At 44.1% G+C, this 17923-nt stretch overlaps 2 protein-coding genes across 3 annotated transcripts; one reads left to right on the forward strand and one right to left on the reverse strand.

Moving 5' to 3' along the window:
- The first annotated feature begins 10 nt into the window (after window positions 1-10).
- Window positions 11-5088, forward strand: rogdi (rogdi atypical leucine zipper). The gene is made up of 11 exons (XM_062451188.1): window positions 11-206; window positions 836-907; window positions 1310-1392; window positions 1541-1595; window positions 1687-1767; window positions 1998-2093; window positions 2340-2438; window positions 2709-2822; window positions 2913-2962; window positions 3222-3348; window positions 4000-5088. The coding sequence occupies exons 1-11, from the start codon at window positions 132-134 to the stop codon at window positions 4039-4041; spliced, it is 894 nt and encodes a 297-aa protein (XP_062307172.1). The 5' UTR covers window positions 11-131; the 3' UTR covers window positions 4042-5088.
- Window positions 4912-12293, reverse strand: LOC134011677 (centriolar coiled-coil protein of 110 kDa-like). 2 transcript variants are annotated; one of them, XM_062451058.1, is made up of 13 exons: window positions 11924-12293; window positions 11016-11144; window positions 9653-10904; window positions 9369-9490; window positions 8389-8527; window positions 8118-8227; window positions 7753-7869; window positions 7424-7525; window positions 7197-7313; window positions 6958-7031; window positions 6759-6833; window positions 6573-6632; window positions 4912-6415 (listed from the first exon to the last, which is right to left on the reverse strand). In XM_062451058.1, the coding sequence occupies exons 1-13, from the start codon at window positions 12149-12151 to the stop codon at window positions 6340-6342; spliced, it is 2601 nt and encodes an 866-aa protein (XP_062307042.1). In that variant the 5' UTR covers window positions 12152-12293; the 3' UTR covers window positions 4912-6339. The 2 variants fall into 2 exon arrangements, with proteins under 2 accessions (XP_062307042.1, XP_062307034.1); XM_062451050.1 differs by having other exon boundaries at window positions 4913-6415; window positions 8374-8527; window positions 11924-12290.
- Between the last annotated feature and the right edge of the window lie 5630 nt (window positions 12294-17923).

Here is a 17923-nt window from a genome sequence, read left to right on the forward strand (position 1 = left end):
GATGTGCTCTTCTATAGAGGATTAGTGGGAGGAGCTCAGACAGAATCACAGTGTCAAACCTCTTGCAACCTACAGTCAAGCCTAAGATTGGTACCACTCTACATATAACTTGGATCTTTACATCATCCGCGATGCTGAATTCACAGCGATCTTTATCTGAACTCCCAAAGATGTCAGCTGCAAGTCAAGCCGAGAGAGCTGTTTTGGTAAGCTGTGCCGCAGGAATATTCTTCAAGCTAAAATGAATAACTGACCCATGCATAGATAGCGGTCCAGTAAACGATGCTCACTGGTCAACTAACACAACAAGCTAGCCTGCAATTAAACTATGAAATTTATGTTTGATTTCGCACACTTTAAATACGTTTGCTGGCTGGTTTGTAGATTGAAGCAGGCGGAGGGATGTTTTAGTTTTTCAATACTGATAATTAAAAGCTGTTATTTTGTTAATCGTTTAATATAAGCTAATAGACGGGTAACCTATTGCCTATTGTAATTTGGCTACCAAATTTTAATTTAGGAATTTCCTGTTCAGTTTTCCCGGTCTGATGCTAAAAACAACTGCACAGTTCACATCTTTCCTGAATTGTGAAGGTGTGTATTGTTATTGCCCGGGGAGTGTGAAGCAGCTTCCAAGAAACTCGAGGTCCTTATATAAAGCTGTTTATATTTTGCATCGATTTGGATAATACAAATACATTACGGCATGCTTGTCTATTACATGCAGGTTTATCAGGTGTTTGGTATACTCACCATATTTAATAATCATGTATATTTGTATCCGATACATCTGTAGGCCTATATTGCTGATCGTCTTGTTTGTACAACTTCTTAGGAGGAGGAGTTCAACTGGCTGCTTAAGGAGGAGGTCCATGCAGTTCTAAAGCAGCTCCAGGATATTCTCAAGGTACAAATTATTACATAGACTGTCTCTTTTTTTTTATCTCCTTTTGTCCCTCTCCTCCATTTTCTGTAAACACTCATAATTTACACAGAGACGTGTTTCCTTCCCCTCTCTCTTCCTGCCTACTCGGTAAACATTGACTCTTGGACCAAGGGTTCAGTATAAAATCAATATACTGTTAGATTGTCTTAAGTGGCTGACCTTTGTTGACCTTTGTGTGCTAGACATCAGAGGTTATCTTAGACATTTCAAAACGGTTAACCTTTTCTCATTCCCCACATAGTTTTGTCACACATTGATCAATATTTCAGAATCTCCTACTTTTTTGTGACATAGATCTTTTCCTTCTTTTGCAAAACTGATCCTATCGTTGTCTAATATGGACATTTGCATTCTTGTCTACAGGAGGCATCTAGACGCTTCTCAATGCCTGTGTCAGGTCTAGACAGTCAACTCAAGCAGGAAAATTTCATCTTGGGTAGCTCAACGTATGTTCCAGCATGTGCACTTGAGCCTTAAAGAGACACACACTTCAGAGTCTGTTATCTTAGTGACACTTGGTTGAACCTGGTTGAAGCTTTAGTTAGGTTGAAAAAACAACTGGCATTTTGTATTGATGGAGGCTCTGTTTTTCAGCATGGATCAAGTGAAGGGAGTGCTGACCCTCCAGGGAGAGGCTCTGACTCAAGCTGTGAGTGACTTGTGCTGTGATATTTGAACCTTTCGTAACAGAATGTCTGGTCACGTTAGGCCTTCCCTATTAAACAATATCTATTTTTTAGGACATCAATCTTAAAGTTCCCAAAAGCAGCCAAGTACTGCATTTTGCGTTCAGGGACGATAAGCAATGGAAATTACAGCAGGTAAGTCATTATACCAATGGATTCTCATCCTTCAGCATATTTGAGGAATTCCCTCTTTCATATTATATATATATTTTTTTAAATCATAATATGATATTTAATAATTCCGTTTTATTATAATAAGTATTTTTTTTGTTCGTAATTGATACCACCACCTACAATCACACACACTGTACATATACATACACTTGCAATATTTCTTTTCCTGAACCTGCCTGCCTCATTCTCAGATCCAGGATGCACGGAACCATGTGAACCAGGCTCTGCAGCTGCTGAGCAGCAGGGACAGCAGCTACCACTTTAAAACTGGCGCTGAGGTTAACAAGGTCTGTCACCATAGAACCAAACACCCCCCCCCCCACCCCCCCACCCCCCACCCCCCTTCTGAGAATTGCTACCAGAACTACACTCATTCCGTTCCACCTCTGGTGCTGGTAATTAGGTGCAAGAGGGCGAATTAAACTGGGAATTTTATGCAAGCAACAAGTCTTACTGAGACAGGAAAATATGTTAAGCTGTATTCATGTCCTGGTTGACATGACTAAATTCAAGTTTATTTCTTGTTTTTGTAGCTGATGGATGCTGTGATGCTGCAGCTGACTAGGGCACGCAACCGCCTCACCACCCCAGCAACCATGACCCTGCCTGAACTAGCAACCAGCGGTCTGATGGTAAGTCTGCCACAGAATTCTACACAGTAAAATCAGACAGCCGACTCACTATATACTCATAGTATACTCCCTCAAGACTCCCTCAGTACTGATCAAGTCAAGATAAGGCAAAGGCATCAAAATAATGTTAGCTGGCTTCTGAACCTCTTGTTCCTAATCCTCTCAACTTCCATTTCCATTTTTCACCACACTAATTTCTTCTCATAATATTGTCTCTGTCTTTCTGTTCTGTTTCTTTCACACTCTTCCTGCCCCCTCCTCTTGACCCAGAAAATGTTTACTCCTCCGATGCCGGGGGACGTGATGGTGAACTTCTACATCAACCTGAGCAAGCTGTGTCTAACAGTATACCAGCTTCATGTGGTGCAGCCCAACACTACCAAGGCAAGACCTGAATGCTACTTTACCTTTATAAAGACACACCCACTGAAGGGAGTGTTCTATACAGTGTCTGAATAATATGTGTTTTCACAGAATTACAAGCCAGCGGGAAGCTCAGTGTTGCACAACCCTGGAGCTATGTTGTAAGTTCTACTCTACTCCCATTAATTTTTCCTAAATATTTGACTAGCATCTACCAATTCTCACATTTTTATATCTTAACCCTTTAAGACCATATTCAACATTTCTCCGTGCATCACTCAAAGATCCAAGTTTCGTGCTCTGAAGTGACATGCTCTTTGCAAAAACAACATCTTGACTGTTTTCATTGCTGAGTAGATTCCTAAGACCAGCCCAAACACATGGAGCACTCACATCTCTTTCCATTCCTGTCTCCCTTAGTGAGCTCAACAACAATAGGTTTGAGGTGAGCCACGTGCATAAGGTGGAGTGTGTGGTTCCATGGCTGAACGACACCTTGGTTTTCTTCACCATCTCGCTGCAGCTCTGCCAACAGCTCAAGGACAAGGTAGGTACTCTGGCAAAGTATGACTAGGCATAATGTTAGCGAGTGTAGATATTTCAGGTAATTTCAAAGTTGATTGTTTATTCCTTATGTGATCCCAGTCTGAAAGTGATGTTTGCTAGGGTAATATCCTCCTATACCCATGTTTGAGCACTATAGGCACCGGCAGCCATTTTGATAATAGTCATATAACATATGTTCTGCCACACTTATGAATGGCCAGTATTGTTCCTGAGAAAGGGCAGTATGTGTACATTTTTGTTGTGGTCCAGTTGTGGTATGCTGATTCATAGGATATACATGTCTCTCCTGTGTAAATAGCAAGTCATGCTTGTGGGTAGAGATAAGCTGGCTAATTGGTTTGTCTTCGACAAATGTGTGAGAGATATTTTTATACATTTAGTTAATACAAAATGGGTGGGTAGTAAGAAAAATGTAAACCTGTAGGATAAAAATGATGTCGAACATTTGTACCCCAAGGAGGTTGAAGAAGCAAACGTTCCACTCATCATACTTTCAGTAAAAAAAGACATTAGATGGAAAAATATTACATGTAAAAGTACATGACAGACTTTGTCTATGTACAGTTTAATCTTTACTAAGTCTGTACTCAGGATTGTCACATTTAACAGCATGTATTTCTGTTACTGTCAGATCTCGGTGTTTTCCAGTTTCTGGAATTACAGACCCTTCTAATCTACTGCTGGCCATTGGAATAACAAGGCATTTATGTGAATACCAATCCTGAATTAGGACCTATATAAAAGGGATATCCAGATTATATTGTTGTTCAGCACTTATATGTTACTATTTTTGTTTCAAATTGAATCATTGTTAATTAAGTGGTGAAGTGTTTGATTTACAGAAGATGCTGCATGAACCTATCCATCAGTGTTTCCATGGTTGTAGGGACCACCACGTGTTAGCTGTCTGTGCTAATCTGAGTTAAGGTCTTGTTAAAAATGTCTTACTTGAACTCCTTATAAATTAAATAGGCAAATTCTTACTGAATGTATTTTTTTCCTATTGTATTGAATGAGGAAGAATGAAAATAAGTTACTTGTTTTTTGTTAATCAGTACATCGTTTGAGGGCAGGTGACCTGTTACTTACAACCCCTTTCCTTATTCTCTTTTAGGTGTAAAACACCACTTGTTAACACTAATTATATAATATTGTGATATTTAGATGACATATAGTCCGGCTGTTATAAAGACTGATTTTGTGAAGTTGTGCTTTGACCAACAAATCAATACAAAGAAAACAGTTCCACTATGGTCAGCAAAATGGAAAGGCCTCAGTTATAAGGTAATGGATGTTTTATGTGTTCATTCCAAAGTTTTTTCCTTAAATGTGTCTTGTCTGCAACATGTTGGTATTTATTTATTTATCAAATATTTTTGCACTTGTGTTCTGATGATTTACCTGTGAATCCAATAGTCATTCCACTGTTGAACAAATGACTCCAGTAAGTGTTAACAGAAACTATTTTGAGATGCATACAACATATACAATTTGTTGATCATTTAATCCATTGCCTGTGCAATAAATAAATGTTATATACACACGTACGATACCTTTTCTGTCCTTTATTTCCACTATTACCACAAATACTGTATATTGTAATAGATGATTTTATTAAATAAAAGATTGCATGCAACTCCTATTTACATGTATCTGTGAACTTATGCTTTGGTGTTAAACTGTCAGCTGGCAAGCTTATTCAGCCCTGCTAGCTATTTGACCATTGGTCAAAAAATGTCTCCCCTTCCAATTACAGTAAGAAAGGATGTCAACATTAGCTGCTCCTTGCCAAGTTTAACAATGTTCAACACAAGAAACAAAGAGCTGAAGTGATCTACAAGAAACCTCTGACCAGTGCTTGGCCAAGTACACCAATTTCTTGAAGATTTGTTTTATAATAAGAAAAAAAAAGCTTTTTCCCATTGCCATTTCATCCCCCCCATAAACCGACAGTTTATATTTCAGGAACTGGACAACCATTGTCCTTGACCTATTCACTCAGGTTTAAATATTTAAATACAGGTAAAACAAGTACATCCAGAGGATACAGTTGGTAAAGCAGCATGGTTTACTTCACAGAGCAACATGAACAAGTAAGACAACAAAACAGGATTCTACTGCACATCTCCATCTGGTTTGGCATCTTGCTTTCAGCACGATACGATAACATTTTAACCTGTGTACACAACACACAAGTTTTTTTAAGGTTTCAGACAAATTGAAAATGTTTAGCACCATTGAACGGGAGTTAACAAAGGCATGTACTGTAAAGGCTTAAACCTGTGTGTGTGTGTGCTAATATCCTACTCTGTGTATGTTGAGATGTGTCACACCCGTAGTGAAATATGTTCTGCACTTTTATGGAACTGGAACTTTGTTATACAAATACACACTGGTGACTGTCAACTACACATTGTTTAAAAGATTACTACTTTTCACACACTCCACTAAGGCATCTAGCAAATAAGGCTCACTAAGCAGAAACATTGTAATCATTTTGGCAAAAGAGTATATAGGTACATTGGTATACATTCATAATATGTAGTTTAGTGGTATTCAATGTTAAAAAACGAAACAATGGCATTAAAGTTATCGATCCTTCAGGTAGTATGTGCTGCGCTAACTAGACTACAAATCAGACATACCCGTCAAATACATGAACCACTTGATAGTGGCCTAGGTGCATTTGAATTGTTACTGTACACGGTATGGAACTTTGGGACTGTTGAAATACTGCAGTTTCACTGTACCCCAAATCAAGCACACCCCAAGTTCTAGGCAGCTCTTTGCAAATAGCATTGGGCCCAAGTCTGCTGCATTCCACGCAGTTAGCCAGCGTTGGTTTTGAGTTGGGGGTGGGGGGGGGGGGGGTAGCAGCAGTGGGGTTGTTGGCGGTAGAGCAGCACAGGGGCCGGGAGAGGTGTTGGAGGTTACGTTTCTGGAGTGGGGTGTGATGGGGGGTTTCGTCCTGCTAGCCTAGAGAGTGGTGCTTCTTCATGCTGTCTGAGCGCCTCACGCGTTCCTCGGGGGTCTTCCTGTACCAGCTCCTGACAGCCAGGAGGGACAGACAGCAGGGGGGGGGGGGAGCACACACACACACAGGTGGTGGGGGGAACAAGCGTAAACAAAGGCAAACAAGTATGGGTATTGAACTGTGATTTGATCAATGCGTAGGAAATGGAGGAAAGAAGGCTCTGTTCTCACCCTTGGCGGTTGAGCTGGCCAGGGACAGGGGCGTTTTGGCCTTGGCTTGGCTTCAGGATCCTTGGGAGAGAGAGACAGAGGAACAAAGAAGAGAGAGAGAGGCATGTAGGGAGGTTGGCGGCATACCGCTCCCTTCAAATAGCCATGGGCAGAAAAGGCTGAAGAAACAGCCTCAGTGCTGGGTACCTGTTGGCTGGGGGGCTCTTTGGCTTCTGATGCAACTTTCTGGCTGGTCCTGGAGATTCACCAACCCTGGAGGAGCTAAACAGAAACGTCCACACCATTCGATGTGAGCTGCTACATCATACCTCACAGGAGCCGGCTACTAGATTCCATCAACTCGGTGGATATGGTGCCTCTCTATGCATCTCTCTCCCCCTCTCACCTTTTTTTTCTGTCCAGGGACCTCTGCGTAGCAGCGGACAGTGTCATCCTCTCCTTGGGGCTCTTGGCTTTCTCCTGCAGTCCACACACACACACACACACAGTTAGCACATTCATGTCATGCAAGATACTTGTTCACTAAATCTAGGAATAACAGGAACAGATCTATTTCACGTTCACTGTGTCATGTTTTACGACCGAATCGCACAAGAGCAACTAAGAGGTGGAGGAAGAGGTCACCATCTCTCGTAGTTTCCTCTCTGTGCGGACATCTCGGTCCTGCTGCAGCAGAGCCAGACGCTCCTCCAGGGGCATCTCAAAGAAGATGTCGTGGACATCGTACCGAGCCGCGCGCAGCTGAGAGAGTGGACGGACACACACACACACACAGTCCCATGACTCTCTTCAAGCTTTTATTGTTGGTCCGTTTGTCCGTGAGTGTGTGTGTGTGTGTGTGTGTTTGGTACCTGGGCTCTAACTCTCTCCTGTAGGGAGAGGTCCTGCGGTGTGATTGGCCCTCTCTTCTGAGGAGCTTCGGTTTGGAACGAGCGGATGAACTCCTGTGTGTCCTGGGGACACACACACACACAAAGAAGGTAAGTCATTAATGGATGGGAGTGCAGAGAAATACATATTATGCAATATAAACACTTGCACACCTAGACACCTAGACACACACACACACAACAGTCAAGCAAAAATTATGCAACTGATGAATCAGAAAATCAACAAGGACATTCCGTAAAATAAATACACATGGGTAGATATACTTTCAGTACACAGTACGTTTAATCACCTGCACAGTCTGGCGCAGGTGTTTGACCTTCTCTGTTTGGAGCAGCCTGCGCGTAAGGAAGCCTCGTGTGATGGCAGCCAGTCTAAACAGCGCCCTCTGCTGTCCAGATGTCATAGCCTGAGGAGGGAAACGGAGACCTATCAGATCAGACTGTATACGCATGCGTGCACACACACACACACACACACACACACACACACACACACACAGACTCACAAAGACGATATTGAATTAGTGGGTGGGAGCTCAGAGAAACACACAGATATTGCAACGCAAACACTTGCAAACGTGCACACACAGACACGCATGTGAGACGCACACACATACAGAGACACACACATACATACAGAGACACATAAACACACCTGACTCAGCCTTCCCCGGGCCTTGCTGCTCCCCCATGTGGGCCCCCACAAGTAGACAGGGGTCTGGAGAGAGGGGGAGGACACACCTGAGCTGAGAGGAGAGGGGAAACCTACAGAGAGAGAGAGACAGAGACAGACAGATAGAGACAGAGGGGGAGGGGGGCCACAAAGGTATTCAAGTCACCAGTTAAAGGTAACAAATACAATTGCTCAACAGCTTGTAAGTGATATACAAGTAACCATGGGGACACCCTACCCATGCTTGTCATACTATGTCCTGGTGACCTATCAGCAGGGCTTTGGGCAGGGCTTAAGTTAGGGCAGACAGGGCTGACAGCAGGATAGCTGTCAATCCCAGACCTCCGGTCACAGACCTGCTGCCTGTGACTCCTCTCCTTCACCTCCAGCTCCTGTCAACACGGACATGCACACGCACATACACAGGAATCAAATCAAATCCAAATGTATTTGTATAGCCCTTTTTACAAGCAATGTCACAGAGGGCTTCACATACGCCCATAGAACTGCCCCTCAACCAACCTAAACCCTCAAGGAGGAATATCAACACTCCCTACTGACCATCCAAAGAATGTGAAGCTTTGTTCCTTAGGCAAAGAGTAAGACAAGATAATATTCATTCTTTGTCAGTACATCAATTTTCCACGACATTCCATCTGTGACTTTCAAATAACTCTCCGTACACTCCCATCTTTTTACCAGAGAAAAAGTGACACGTTTTTCTTCTTCAAGAGACATTGCACAAGACTTGCATTATTTACTAGCTATGAAAACTGTCATACTTCAATGTGCTTGCATTTCATAATCCACAGTGATGCAACAAATGGATCGGCCGTATAAGGGGCAATTCAAACCAGGCCTGGACTGGTAATCTGGCATACCGGGCAAATGTCGGGTGGGCCAACTCACTTGGGGCCGGTATGATATTTAATGTATATATAAATATTTATATAATTTTTTTTTTTATAAACTTAAAATTGGCCAACGACCGGCCCATAAAGCAGGGACAGCTGCTTTATATTCATTGGTTCATTGGGCTGGCCCAATCACATCTCTTAACTCTTTTTGTGTACTGGTGGGTGGTGTCCGACCGATTGTGGTGGGCCGGTTTCAACAAAAATGCCAGGGCCATTTTTTTGTCCCAATCCAGCCCTGATTCAAACACACCATCCGGAAAAAAACTAATTGTGGTGTCACATTGAACACATTTGTGGTGTAATTCCTCGTACCCACCTGATGGAGGCGCTGTTGCTCCTTCGCCTGCTCTGCGATCAGCAGAGACATCTGCAGGACATGCTCCTCCTCCAGACGCCGCTGCATGTCCCCTAGAGCCTGCATGCGCCGCTGGGTCTCCTCTGACACACACACCCACAAACACGCACACACATACATGCACACACGCACACAAACAGTTTATATACAAGTAGAAGAAACCATTTTAGTGAATTTAAGGTAGAACAGACTAATACACAGGACAAACACGTCCACTCTCTCTCTCAGTGAACTAGCCACCTCACCCGTCTTGTCCTGCTCCTCCAGGGTGTGGCTGAGGGCCACAGGAGTCTGTCGGCCATCTTGTGGCCCCTTTGTGCCCTCAGCCTCCAGCCTCATCCTCACGTGGCCCAGGGAGAGGTCAGAGGTGACGTGGGGCCTCGGCAGCGATGGCGCGGGGTTCTCCACTTCGTACGACTGGTTGAGAGGGGCGGTGGTGGGGCGGCGGCTAGGGGCCAGGCGTGGCACACCTCCCATGAATCTCGGCAGTCGTTCCTGACTGCGGTCGGGGGCGGGAGGAGGGGAGGAACTGTGGAGATGACTGTCCAGGGTGTGGCAACGCCGGCGGAAACCAGAGCTGAGGATGTCGTGGGCCAGTGCGCCAGGAACGTGGCCGTTGACAGGACTGCTGGTCTCTCTGACCGGGCTGGTAGCACAGTGACTCGACCGCCGGCTACTGTTCCCGCTGCCCCCACTGCTACCCACCAGCCCCCAGTGATCAGGTATCCTCAGCCCACCAGTGGAGGCCTCCTCCCAGGTTGCCATAGCTCCACCCTCCCCAGACCTCCCCAACCCTCTGGGGATGAGGTCAGCCGGGCCAATGGGGAAGGAGATGTGGATGTTGCCGGCGGAGACGGGGCGTGGTCTGCGTCGGTGGGGGCGGGGACTGAGGCTGGGCTCCGGGCTGGGGAGGCTGGCGAAGAGGTCAGAGGGGCTTGGAGAGAGGCAGCAGGACTGGCGGTCGTGGGAGTCACACCCAGCCTGGTACTGGGCATTGGTTTGGGTCTGATAATGGCTCATATTTTGAGTCTGGTTCTGGGTCTGGTGTGGGCTGAGAGGACGCAGGATGCTTCCCCGCTCAACACTGGTCTCTCCCAGCAGACTGCGGCCCTCATTCTCCTTGTCCGATAGGCTCTCGGGTGGGGGAGGCGGTGGGGTCGTCTGTACCATCCTACCGGTGACCTTTGACCCCTTCTGACCCCTCTCCTTCTCCACATACTCCCTGGATCGCCTCAACAGGCTCTCCAGACTTCCATCCAGCTCATTCCTCTCCCCCACCTCCATCTCTCCCCCGTAACCGTTGAGGTGTATTGGCGGATGCTCCGGGTGGGGGGTGATGGGTCTCTCACCCACACCTGCTCTCGCTCCACCCCCCCTGGGGAACTCAGGGGGGTCAGTGACCAGGGTATAACCATTCACAGTTTCAGGTTTTGGGGCAGAAGAGTACTGAGGCGTTGGAGGCAGCTGCTTTATCTCCACGTCAGGCACTTTGTGCATCTGCTGGGAAATACAGGATCATTGTATCTCTGACAAACTGTGTAAAACTTTTCGAAGCATATCAACGTACGCCTGGTGACCTATCTGTGTTCAGGCGGGTGTGAGACTGACCTGAACGTGGTCCAGTATGTTCTGGACCCGGATCAGAAGGTTGGACCTTTTGAGTGTCTGTCTGTCCACCTCCAGCTGGACAGCCTTCTGTCTGTGGTCTGCCATCTCCCTCCTCTGCTCCTCGCGCAACTGGGTAGGGGGAACACACACACACACACACATTTGTTGGAATCATATAAATGTATCTATCCAATAAATTAAGTTTATAACACTTGTATTCCTGGTCTATTCATAGCCTGAACTCCCAGTGAGAACGTGGAAAACATTGAATGACTTCTTAAATCCATTTGGAAAATAATTGAGCCTGTGAGCCCCCACCATCCTCCTCAACACAGCTGGCTTCTCAGCTAACAGTTAGCCAACTCAATTGGGCAGCTGTCAACCAGGAGCAGCAGATGAATCCGCCTGACTGAAATCAATCCTTCTTGTTGTTCCTCCACTCTAGCTCTCTGCCCCATCTCTCAGTCCAGCTGCTCATCCAATTACATGTTTCGAAAACGGAACAACAGGGTTCAGCCCCAAAAAGTTGCCACAGCACTCTTTGACACATTTTTATCTCAGCCAATGGTTTTGTTCTATGGTGGTGTTGTCTGTGTGATACACTCTAACCAAACAAACGATGGCTCATTAGGTTCCGGTAACCATGCAACTGAAAGTTATAAAACACTAGTCGCTGGTCAAGACTGCACAACACATACATATGCAAAGTTTCCTTGGAAACAAAACATGTTGTTATCAGAAAGCAGTCATCCATCTTGTCGTCAAACTACTCTAAACCATAACTTAATATAGCTTTTGAATTTTCCAAACAAGTATGCATATCTAATAGAATTAGACACTGCTGTCTATTTCAACACAGTCCTGCATTAAATCATATAGCTTTTTGATCCTCTGGACTAGATACTTACCAGAGGTGGCAGTACTGCCCTTCCATGGAAGCGAATGGTGGAGTGGGGATCCTGGGATGGGTGTGGCACACCAACTGTCCTCATGGCCTGTCCCTCCGCCTGCAGTATGGCCAGACTCCTCTGACAGAACTCTTCATAGCTTTCCATCCTTAGGCTCCCACCTCCAAACACAACACAAATGCAAAAGTAACAACAAAGCCAAACCAATGGTGCTGCTGAGCTTGGCATTTCACAAAGCAGGTGAGCTTAGGCTGAGGCTGGCTACTGTGAGCAAGAAGCCTCTAATGTTGTGGAATATTGGGTGTGCGTGCGTGTGTGTTTGTGTGTATGAAGGCGTGGGTCGGTTGCCCTAGGTATCTATCCTCCGATTCATAAAGATATACACAGCAACTGGAAGAGCAAGACGAAACAAACAATAGAGGGTCTGTCCTTAGTTACTGTTTTAATCGCACTCATCACATTCCATCCATTCTATTCTCAGAGGCAAGGGCAGTGAGAGGCTCCCATTTCCATGTTCACTCAGAGTGGATAGGAAATTGTACGTCTGATCAATAGTGTTGCTTTTCCAGGAATGCTTTAGAGAAGTATCATACCATTAGCTTCAGAACAACTTAAAACTAAAGCGTGATGGCTTGGTATGATGGTAAATGAGTATTTAGGAGAGCCAAGCTTTGAATGTATTTGAGACCAGTGGACACATACGTCAAGGCATGCATGAATGTCTGGTTGAAAAATAAAATTACAATACGGTATTACATTTACGGTAGCCTAGTGCTACTTAGCAACAGACCAAACTATTCAGTGTACAGTACTGTACTGTAGCTAGCTAATTATCCTAGCTAGAGACTGAGTACTGTAAATTACAGAAAATCGCCCCTTCTCACTCACTAGTCTCTGACTTTATTTTTGCTAAATATATCAAGTAGACACCTAATCTAATTATGAAAATTAATTGTTCGGTATGCTTACCCGCTTGGTCACAAATAGGTTACTCGCTTTGCTGTACTGCCTGGTACTGCTGTGCCCAGATGGTGAATGACGGTTGATGCTAGCAGCCTGAGTCCAGCCCATCCCCTCCTCTTCACCACACCGGTTTCTGACGTGCCTCACACGGTGGAAATATAATCCTATCGTGATTAGGAAATGGCGATGGAAAGTGGTGGTGGTTATTTGTGTAGGTACACTGAAATTGTTTTCATTATCAGGATAAAGAATGAAAACGAGCAATGCTTCTTATCTCAGACTTGCCTCAAATGGTCCTCTTCATCTACCTCTTCCGGGGCCGAAACAGCGACTCCTACTCTTGCATAATGGAATAAGAGTTTTATTTTTTTATTTTTTCATTCGTTAAATGTTTAAAAAATATTTGCAGAGACTACCGTTTCTTATCTATTATTTGTTTGCTTTTACATTCGATTGCATTAACAACGAATTTGTTCGAATTCGAATTCTTCGTTTTTTAATAAGGTGTTACATGACTAAAATAAAAATACAGTATCAATTGATCGTTTAGCCAAAAGCATGCTTAACCCTGTGAAGCCTGACATATCAAACAATATCCAGATCATTTTGTTTTTTTGTTATTATATTGTTTATTGTACCTTTAGTCAAAACATTTAAAAAAATCAAAATTGTCATTTACATATATGATATTTCATTTGTATCACTTTGATACATCAGGCATATTTATCAATTTATTGATCGCAACAATATATTTTTGGAAACAATAAAAAAATAGTTTCACTGCTTTTGGAACATTTGAGTTGGTTTGGTTCTTATTTTTCCCCAAACAGGAACCTTTTTACAGTCTTTGTAATTTACATATACAGGGCTGGACTGGGACAAAAAAATGGCCCTGGCATTTTTGCTCAGACCGGCCCACAACAATCGGTCGGACACCAACCACCAGTACACCATCCTTGCGGTAATTTTTTTGACACAAGAAACAGAGGGGGGGGGGGGGGCTGTTAAATATCCTGTAAAGTGGAATTGAAAACGAGTTTTAAGTTCATCACACCACAGAAGAATGTGTTGTTAACTACCCATCCAAGTTTGAATGACAAAAAACCCGACAAGTATGTTAAATTAGGCTTTGAAATCGTGAGAAAATCACGATATTTTCTGCTTGAGACTAGGGAGGGCGTGTCGCCTGAAGGAGCTGAAGCTCCGCCCCCTCGCTGGAAGGCGCCGCCTGTCTAAAGCAGCCTACCTACTACCCAGATAATGTATTTGTTCAATGAGTGAAACATACAGATGCATATAAATGAAGCTTGTTCCATTGGAGTAAAAATGGACACCAGAGACAGCAGACAATGAGCTCTCCAACTTCTAGCACATTATAGGCTACCATTTCAACAAAATACCATAATTCTACACCGAGTAGCCTAATATCAAGTTAGCGGTTTGCACCAACTCAAAGTTATCTAGTATCCTAATTATAACAAGCACACAGAACTGAGTGATGAACTGCTGGCGGCGGTGGATCCAGGTGCGACCGGAGGAGGAACGGCCGGGAGGGCGATGCTCGGTACGGCTCCGCGCTGCAAGAGAAGCCGTGTGCCCGTGAACCCCGTTCGTCTCTGGTCCATGTTAAAACTATCCGCCGTGAAATCGTCACTGCAGAGGCGGCTGTTGGAGTTGATGCGAAGCTTTCCATCGGCGTGGCTCTTCACAAAATCAATCTATTTTTCCTTTCCTCATCGCTACCGAAATTAAATAGCGTTGCAGCGCAGCTGAAGTTCTTGCATCCAGGTAAGATGCAGTTGCGGGTGGAGGGAGACATCCTGAAGCTAGCTAGCTGATGTAGGCTAGCCTACAATAATACAGCAGGAATCGTAACTGAAGTAGAGTTGGAGGACCTCTTATACAAATGAGCTCAGTGGCAGATTTAGCAAATTGGGGGGCCAGAGGTGTCAAAAGTATTCACATTCATTACTCAAGTAGAAGTATAGATAGCCTACTAGGCAGTAGCGGAGCCAGAGGGGTGTCCGGGGTGGCACCTGACACCCCTGACATCTGATTGGCCACCCCGGGTGCCACCCCAAAATGTAATTTGCTACTGGAAATTTGATGCTGATTGACATCTCATTTGACCTCTTGTTGAAAGAAGCATTTATTTGCGGTGCATTATTCAAATCGAAGAGAGACTTTTGTTGCGAGATACAGAAGAATAAGAAGAACAGACAGCAGAATAGAGAATATTTCCACAGCTCCACAAGCTCTTTTCGCGATTGAAAAAGGCATAATATTTGAAGTAAGTTTTAAGGTTTGCATTGGCTTTAGGTTTCCTGAACATTTTTTTACGAATGTTGATTAGACTAGCTGTGTAAGTTAATGTTAGAACTTTGACTCCAATAACAGACAAACTGAGACAGTCAGTAGGCTACCATAATTTTCGGAAAGTAAGCCGCAGCTTGTACTCCGATTTTACAGTTTTGTGCTTGTGCGGTTTATATTTCGAAGCAGTTTATAATCCGGTTTTAGAACAAAAAAGTGGCTTCCTCTCAAGATCTCTACAGACCGTGCAGCTAATGCTCAACACTGGAACGGGGGCTTATTACTTGAAAGAGGAATTATTTAGGCTACTGTGTCGTCTCAGTTACACTATCAGGGCTTGGAAATACATTGACTTGCTAAAGTAGAACATAACATTTCATAATAATTTAATCAAACAGCTGCAAGACCCAGTGAAATGTTATAGGCTAGCTAGCTCTAGCAAAATAACGCTAGCATCGCTAACAACATTACTAATTCAACTTTGGTAGTGTAACCAAGCTCTTTGTAAATTCGTTTTAGATCTAATTGTATATGATCGTGTGGACAATAAGACACGGACGCGGTCTCTTTTCAAAACTTGTATTTTACCACTGCTCTTCTTGACATCGCTATTCGAACAGCCCTCACTGATTTCACATATGCTTTCAGCATCAAGCCTACGGCAACTCCCGAGGGACAAAACACCGTTGTCACATAGAAAGGTCTGCTACAGTAGGCTATCCTCAGGATTTGCAAGCTAGCTAAACTTATACTATATCTAAAATAATTGTGTAAACATAACAATGGATTCTGCCACTAAATGAGTGACTTGGCTTTATTTCTGGACATACAGTATATCCACAACCGAAGTGTGTTACACAATGCTGTAAGATCGCCTATACTCGTGCATTGCTCTTGGGACCCAGAATGCCCTGCGGCAAGCTGAAAAGATAGTAAGTTAAGGGCATTAGCTTAGTTAAATAAGCATTGTTTGGAGTTCTATTGTTGTGTTCGTTCTGTTTTGATATGTGTAATGCTATGGTCTTTAGATCATTTGAGTGTTCACCCTGATTGGGAATGTTGTCTAGTTAGATGGCAAGTAATCAATCGTGAGCATTTGTCCGCTCAACAGTAACGTTGTTTGCTTTCAAAGTGCGTCTTATATTCCAGTGCGGTTTATACTCTGATTTACAAACACAAAGTGGTCATTCTGGAGGGGTGCACCTTATACACGATGGGGTTTATTTTCCGAAAATACGGTAATCAGATAGACAAGAGACGAGAGATCGGTTCCCAATTTAGCCTATCATTAGCTGTGTCCGACTTCATGCAGCACTGGAGGCGCCGACAGTCGCCTGCAGCCCGGTTGACTTGGAGCAGCCAATGGCATTCTCAGCTTCAAGTCAGCCGTCTGCAGCCGGCTGCATGCGACGCCGGCGCCGCATGAAGTCGAACGCACCTATTGTGTTTACATCTGTGTTAGTAGGTATAATAAATAATACCTGCACTGTGTACTAGCTTGTACACTGACATTCTAAAATTATACATCCAAAAGGTTTCTTATCACACAGATTTAATTTGGTCTTGTTTAGGCCAATTCCAAAACTTTTCTTTGCTATTAGTTAACATAATATATATGAACATAAATATTACACTGTAAATTTGTAATGTTGTTGGGCACCAAGTTATTTATATTTTTCAAGTCAATTTCTGCTTGATTTCTGCTACCTGTCAAGTCAAATTGCAGTGTTTTTTTGGGTGTGTAAATTCACTTTGTTTTGTAAATAAACTATGCACTGTGTTATTTCTGTAACACAGAAATGTTATTATAAGTCCCTGGTGCTTGAGCTTTTTTTCCCAAAAATATTTTGGATGTTCCAGACCTAGATTATACTGTATATATTAATGAAAACAGTTACCCAAGACTCTGGACCCCTGAAGTAGCCTTGGCCACCCCATGTATAAAACTCTAGTTCCGCCACTGCTGTTAACTACTAAGGTAGTGCTAAACAAAAACAGAGACATTTCTCATATCTGAATCTGTTATGGAACCAAATTGCCAATATGCATCTTTTTTCTATGGCTCGGTGGCCCAGCAACTCAACTTTCATAACATCTTGTTCAGGAAGCCTCATCCCCAACGCTAAACCTTCAAACGATAACTGTAATATGATGCTCATGTTGTTGGTCGCTGCCGATAAATTAAATGTCAATCAGCATCCAATTGCCAGGGATATCGAATGATATTTTGGGGTGGCACCTGGGGTGGCCAGTCCGATATCAGGGGGGTCCAGTGCCACCCCGACCACCCCTATGGATGGAAAATCAGACCAACACTGCCCACAACAACATTTTATGCCAAAACGGAGAGATTGGAACAGAGCCTTGAGGAAGAGAGGCAGAGGGCCCCATCTCTCCAGGAAAAGCTAACTGAGGCAGTTACAAAAGCCCAGTCAGCCGAAGAGAGCAACTCTCGCTTGGAGAGCCTCTTGGAGCAGACCAAGGTCAGCATGGTGGCTGGGGAGGGGAGGGCTGAGGAGTCGCTGTCCCAGGCTAAGGCCTCTCTCCTGGAGATGACACGGAGCAGCCTTGAGATGGAGGAGAATCAGCAGTGGGCAGCAGAAGAGCAGTTGCTGTACAGGATGGAGAAGGAACGGGAGGTGCATTGTGAGAAGGAGAAGACTTCCCAGATGCAGAAGAAGATGCGCAGGCTCCTTAAACGGAACAAGCAGTTCAAGCAGAACG

This window comes from Osmerus eperlanus, chromosome 2 (genome assembly GCF_963692335.1).
Source record: "Osmerus eperlanus chromosome 2, fOsmEpe2.1, whole genome shotgun sequence".
Classification (NCBI taxonomy): domain Eukaryota; kingdom Metazoa; phylum Chordata; class Actinopteri; order Osmeriformes; family Osmeridae; genus Osmerus; species Osmerus eperlanus.

Coding starts and splice junctions, on each gene's coding strand:
- rogdi (XM_062451188.1), top strand. CDS start 132: ATGCTGAATTCACAGCGATCTTTATCTGAACTCCCAAAGATGTCAGCT. Junction 1,596..1,686: donor GAGAGGCTCTGACTCAAGCT/GTGAGTGACTTG, acceptor TCTATTTTTTAG/GACATCAATCTTAAAGTTCC. Junction 3,349..3,999: donor GCCAACAGCTCAAGGACAAG/GTAGGTACTCTG, acceptor TGTTACTGTCAG/ATCTCGGTGTTTTCCAGTTT.
- LOC134011677 (XM_062451050.1), bottom strand. CDS start 12,151: ATGCCAAGCTCAGCAGCACCATTGGTTTGGCTTTGTTGTTACTTTTGC. Junction 7,314..7,423: donor AGGAGAGAGTTAGAGCCCAG/GTACCAAACACA, acceptor CCACTCTCTCAG/CTGCGCGCGGCTCGGTACGA. Junction 6,416..6,572: donor GGCCAGCTCAACCGCCAAGG/GTGAGAACAGAG, acceptor CCTGGCTGTCAG/GAGCTGGTACAGGAAGACCC.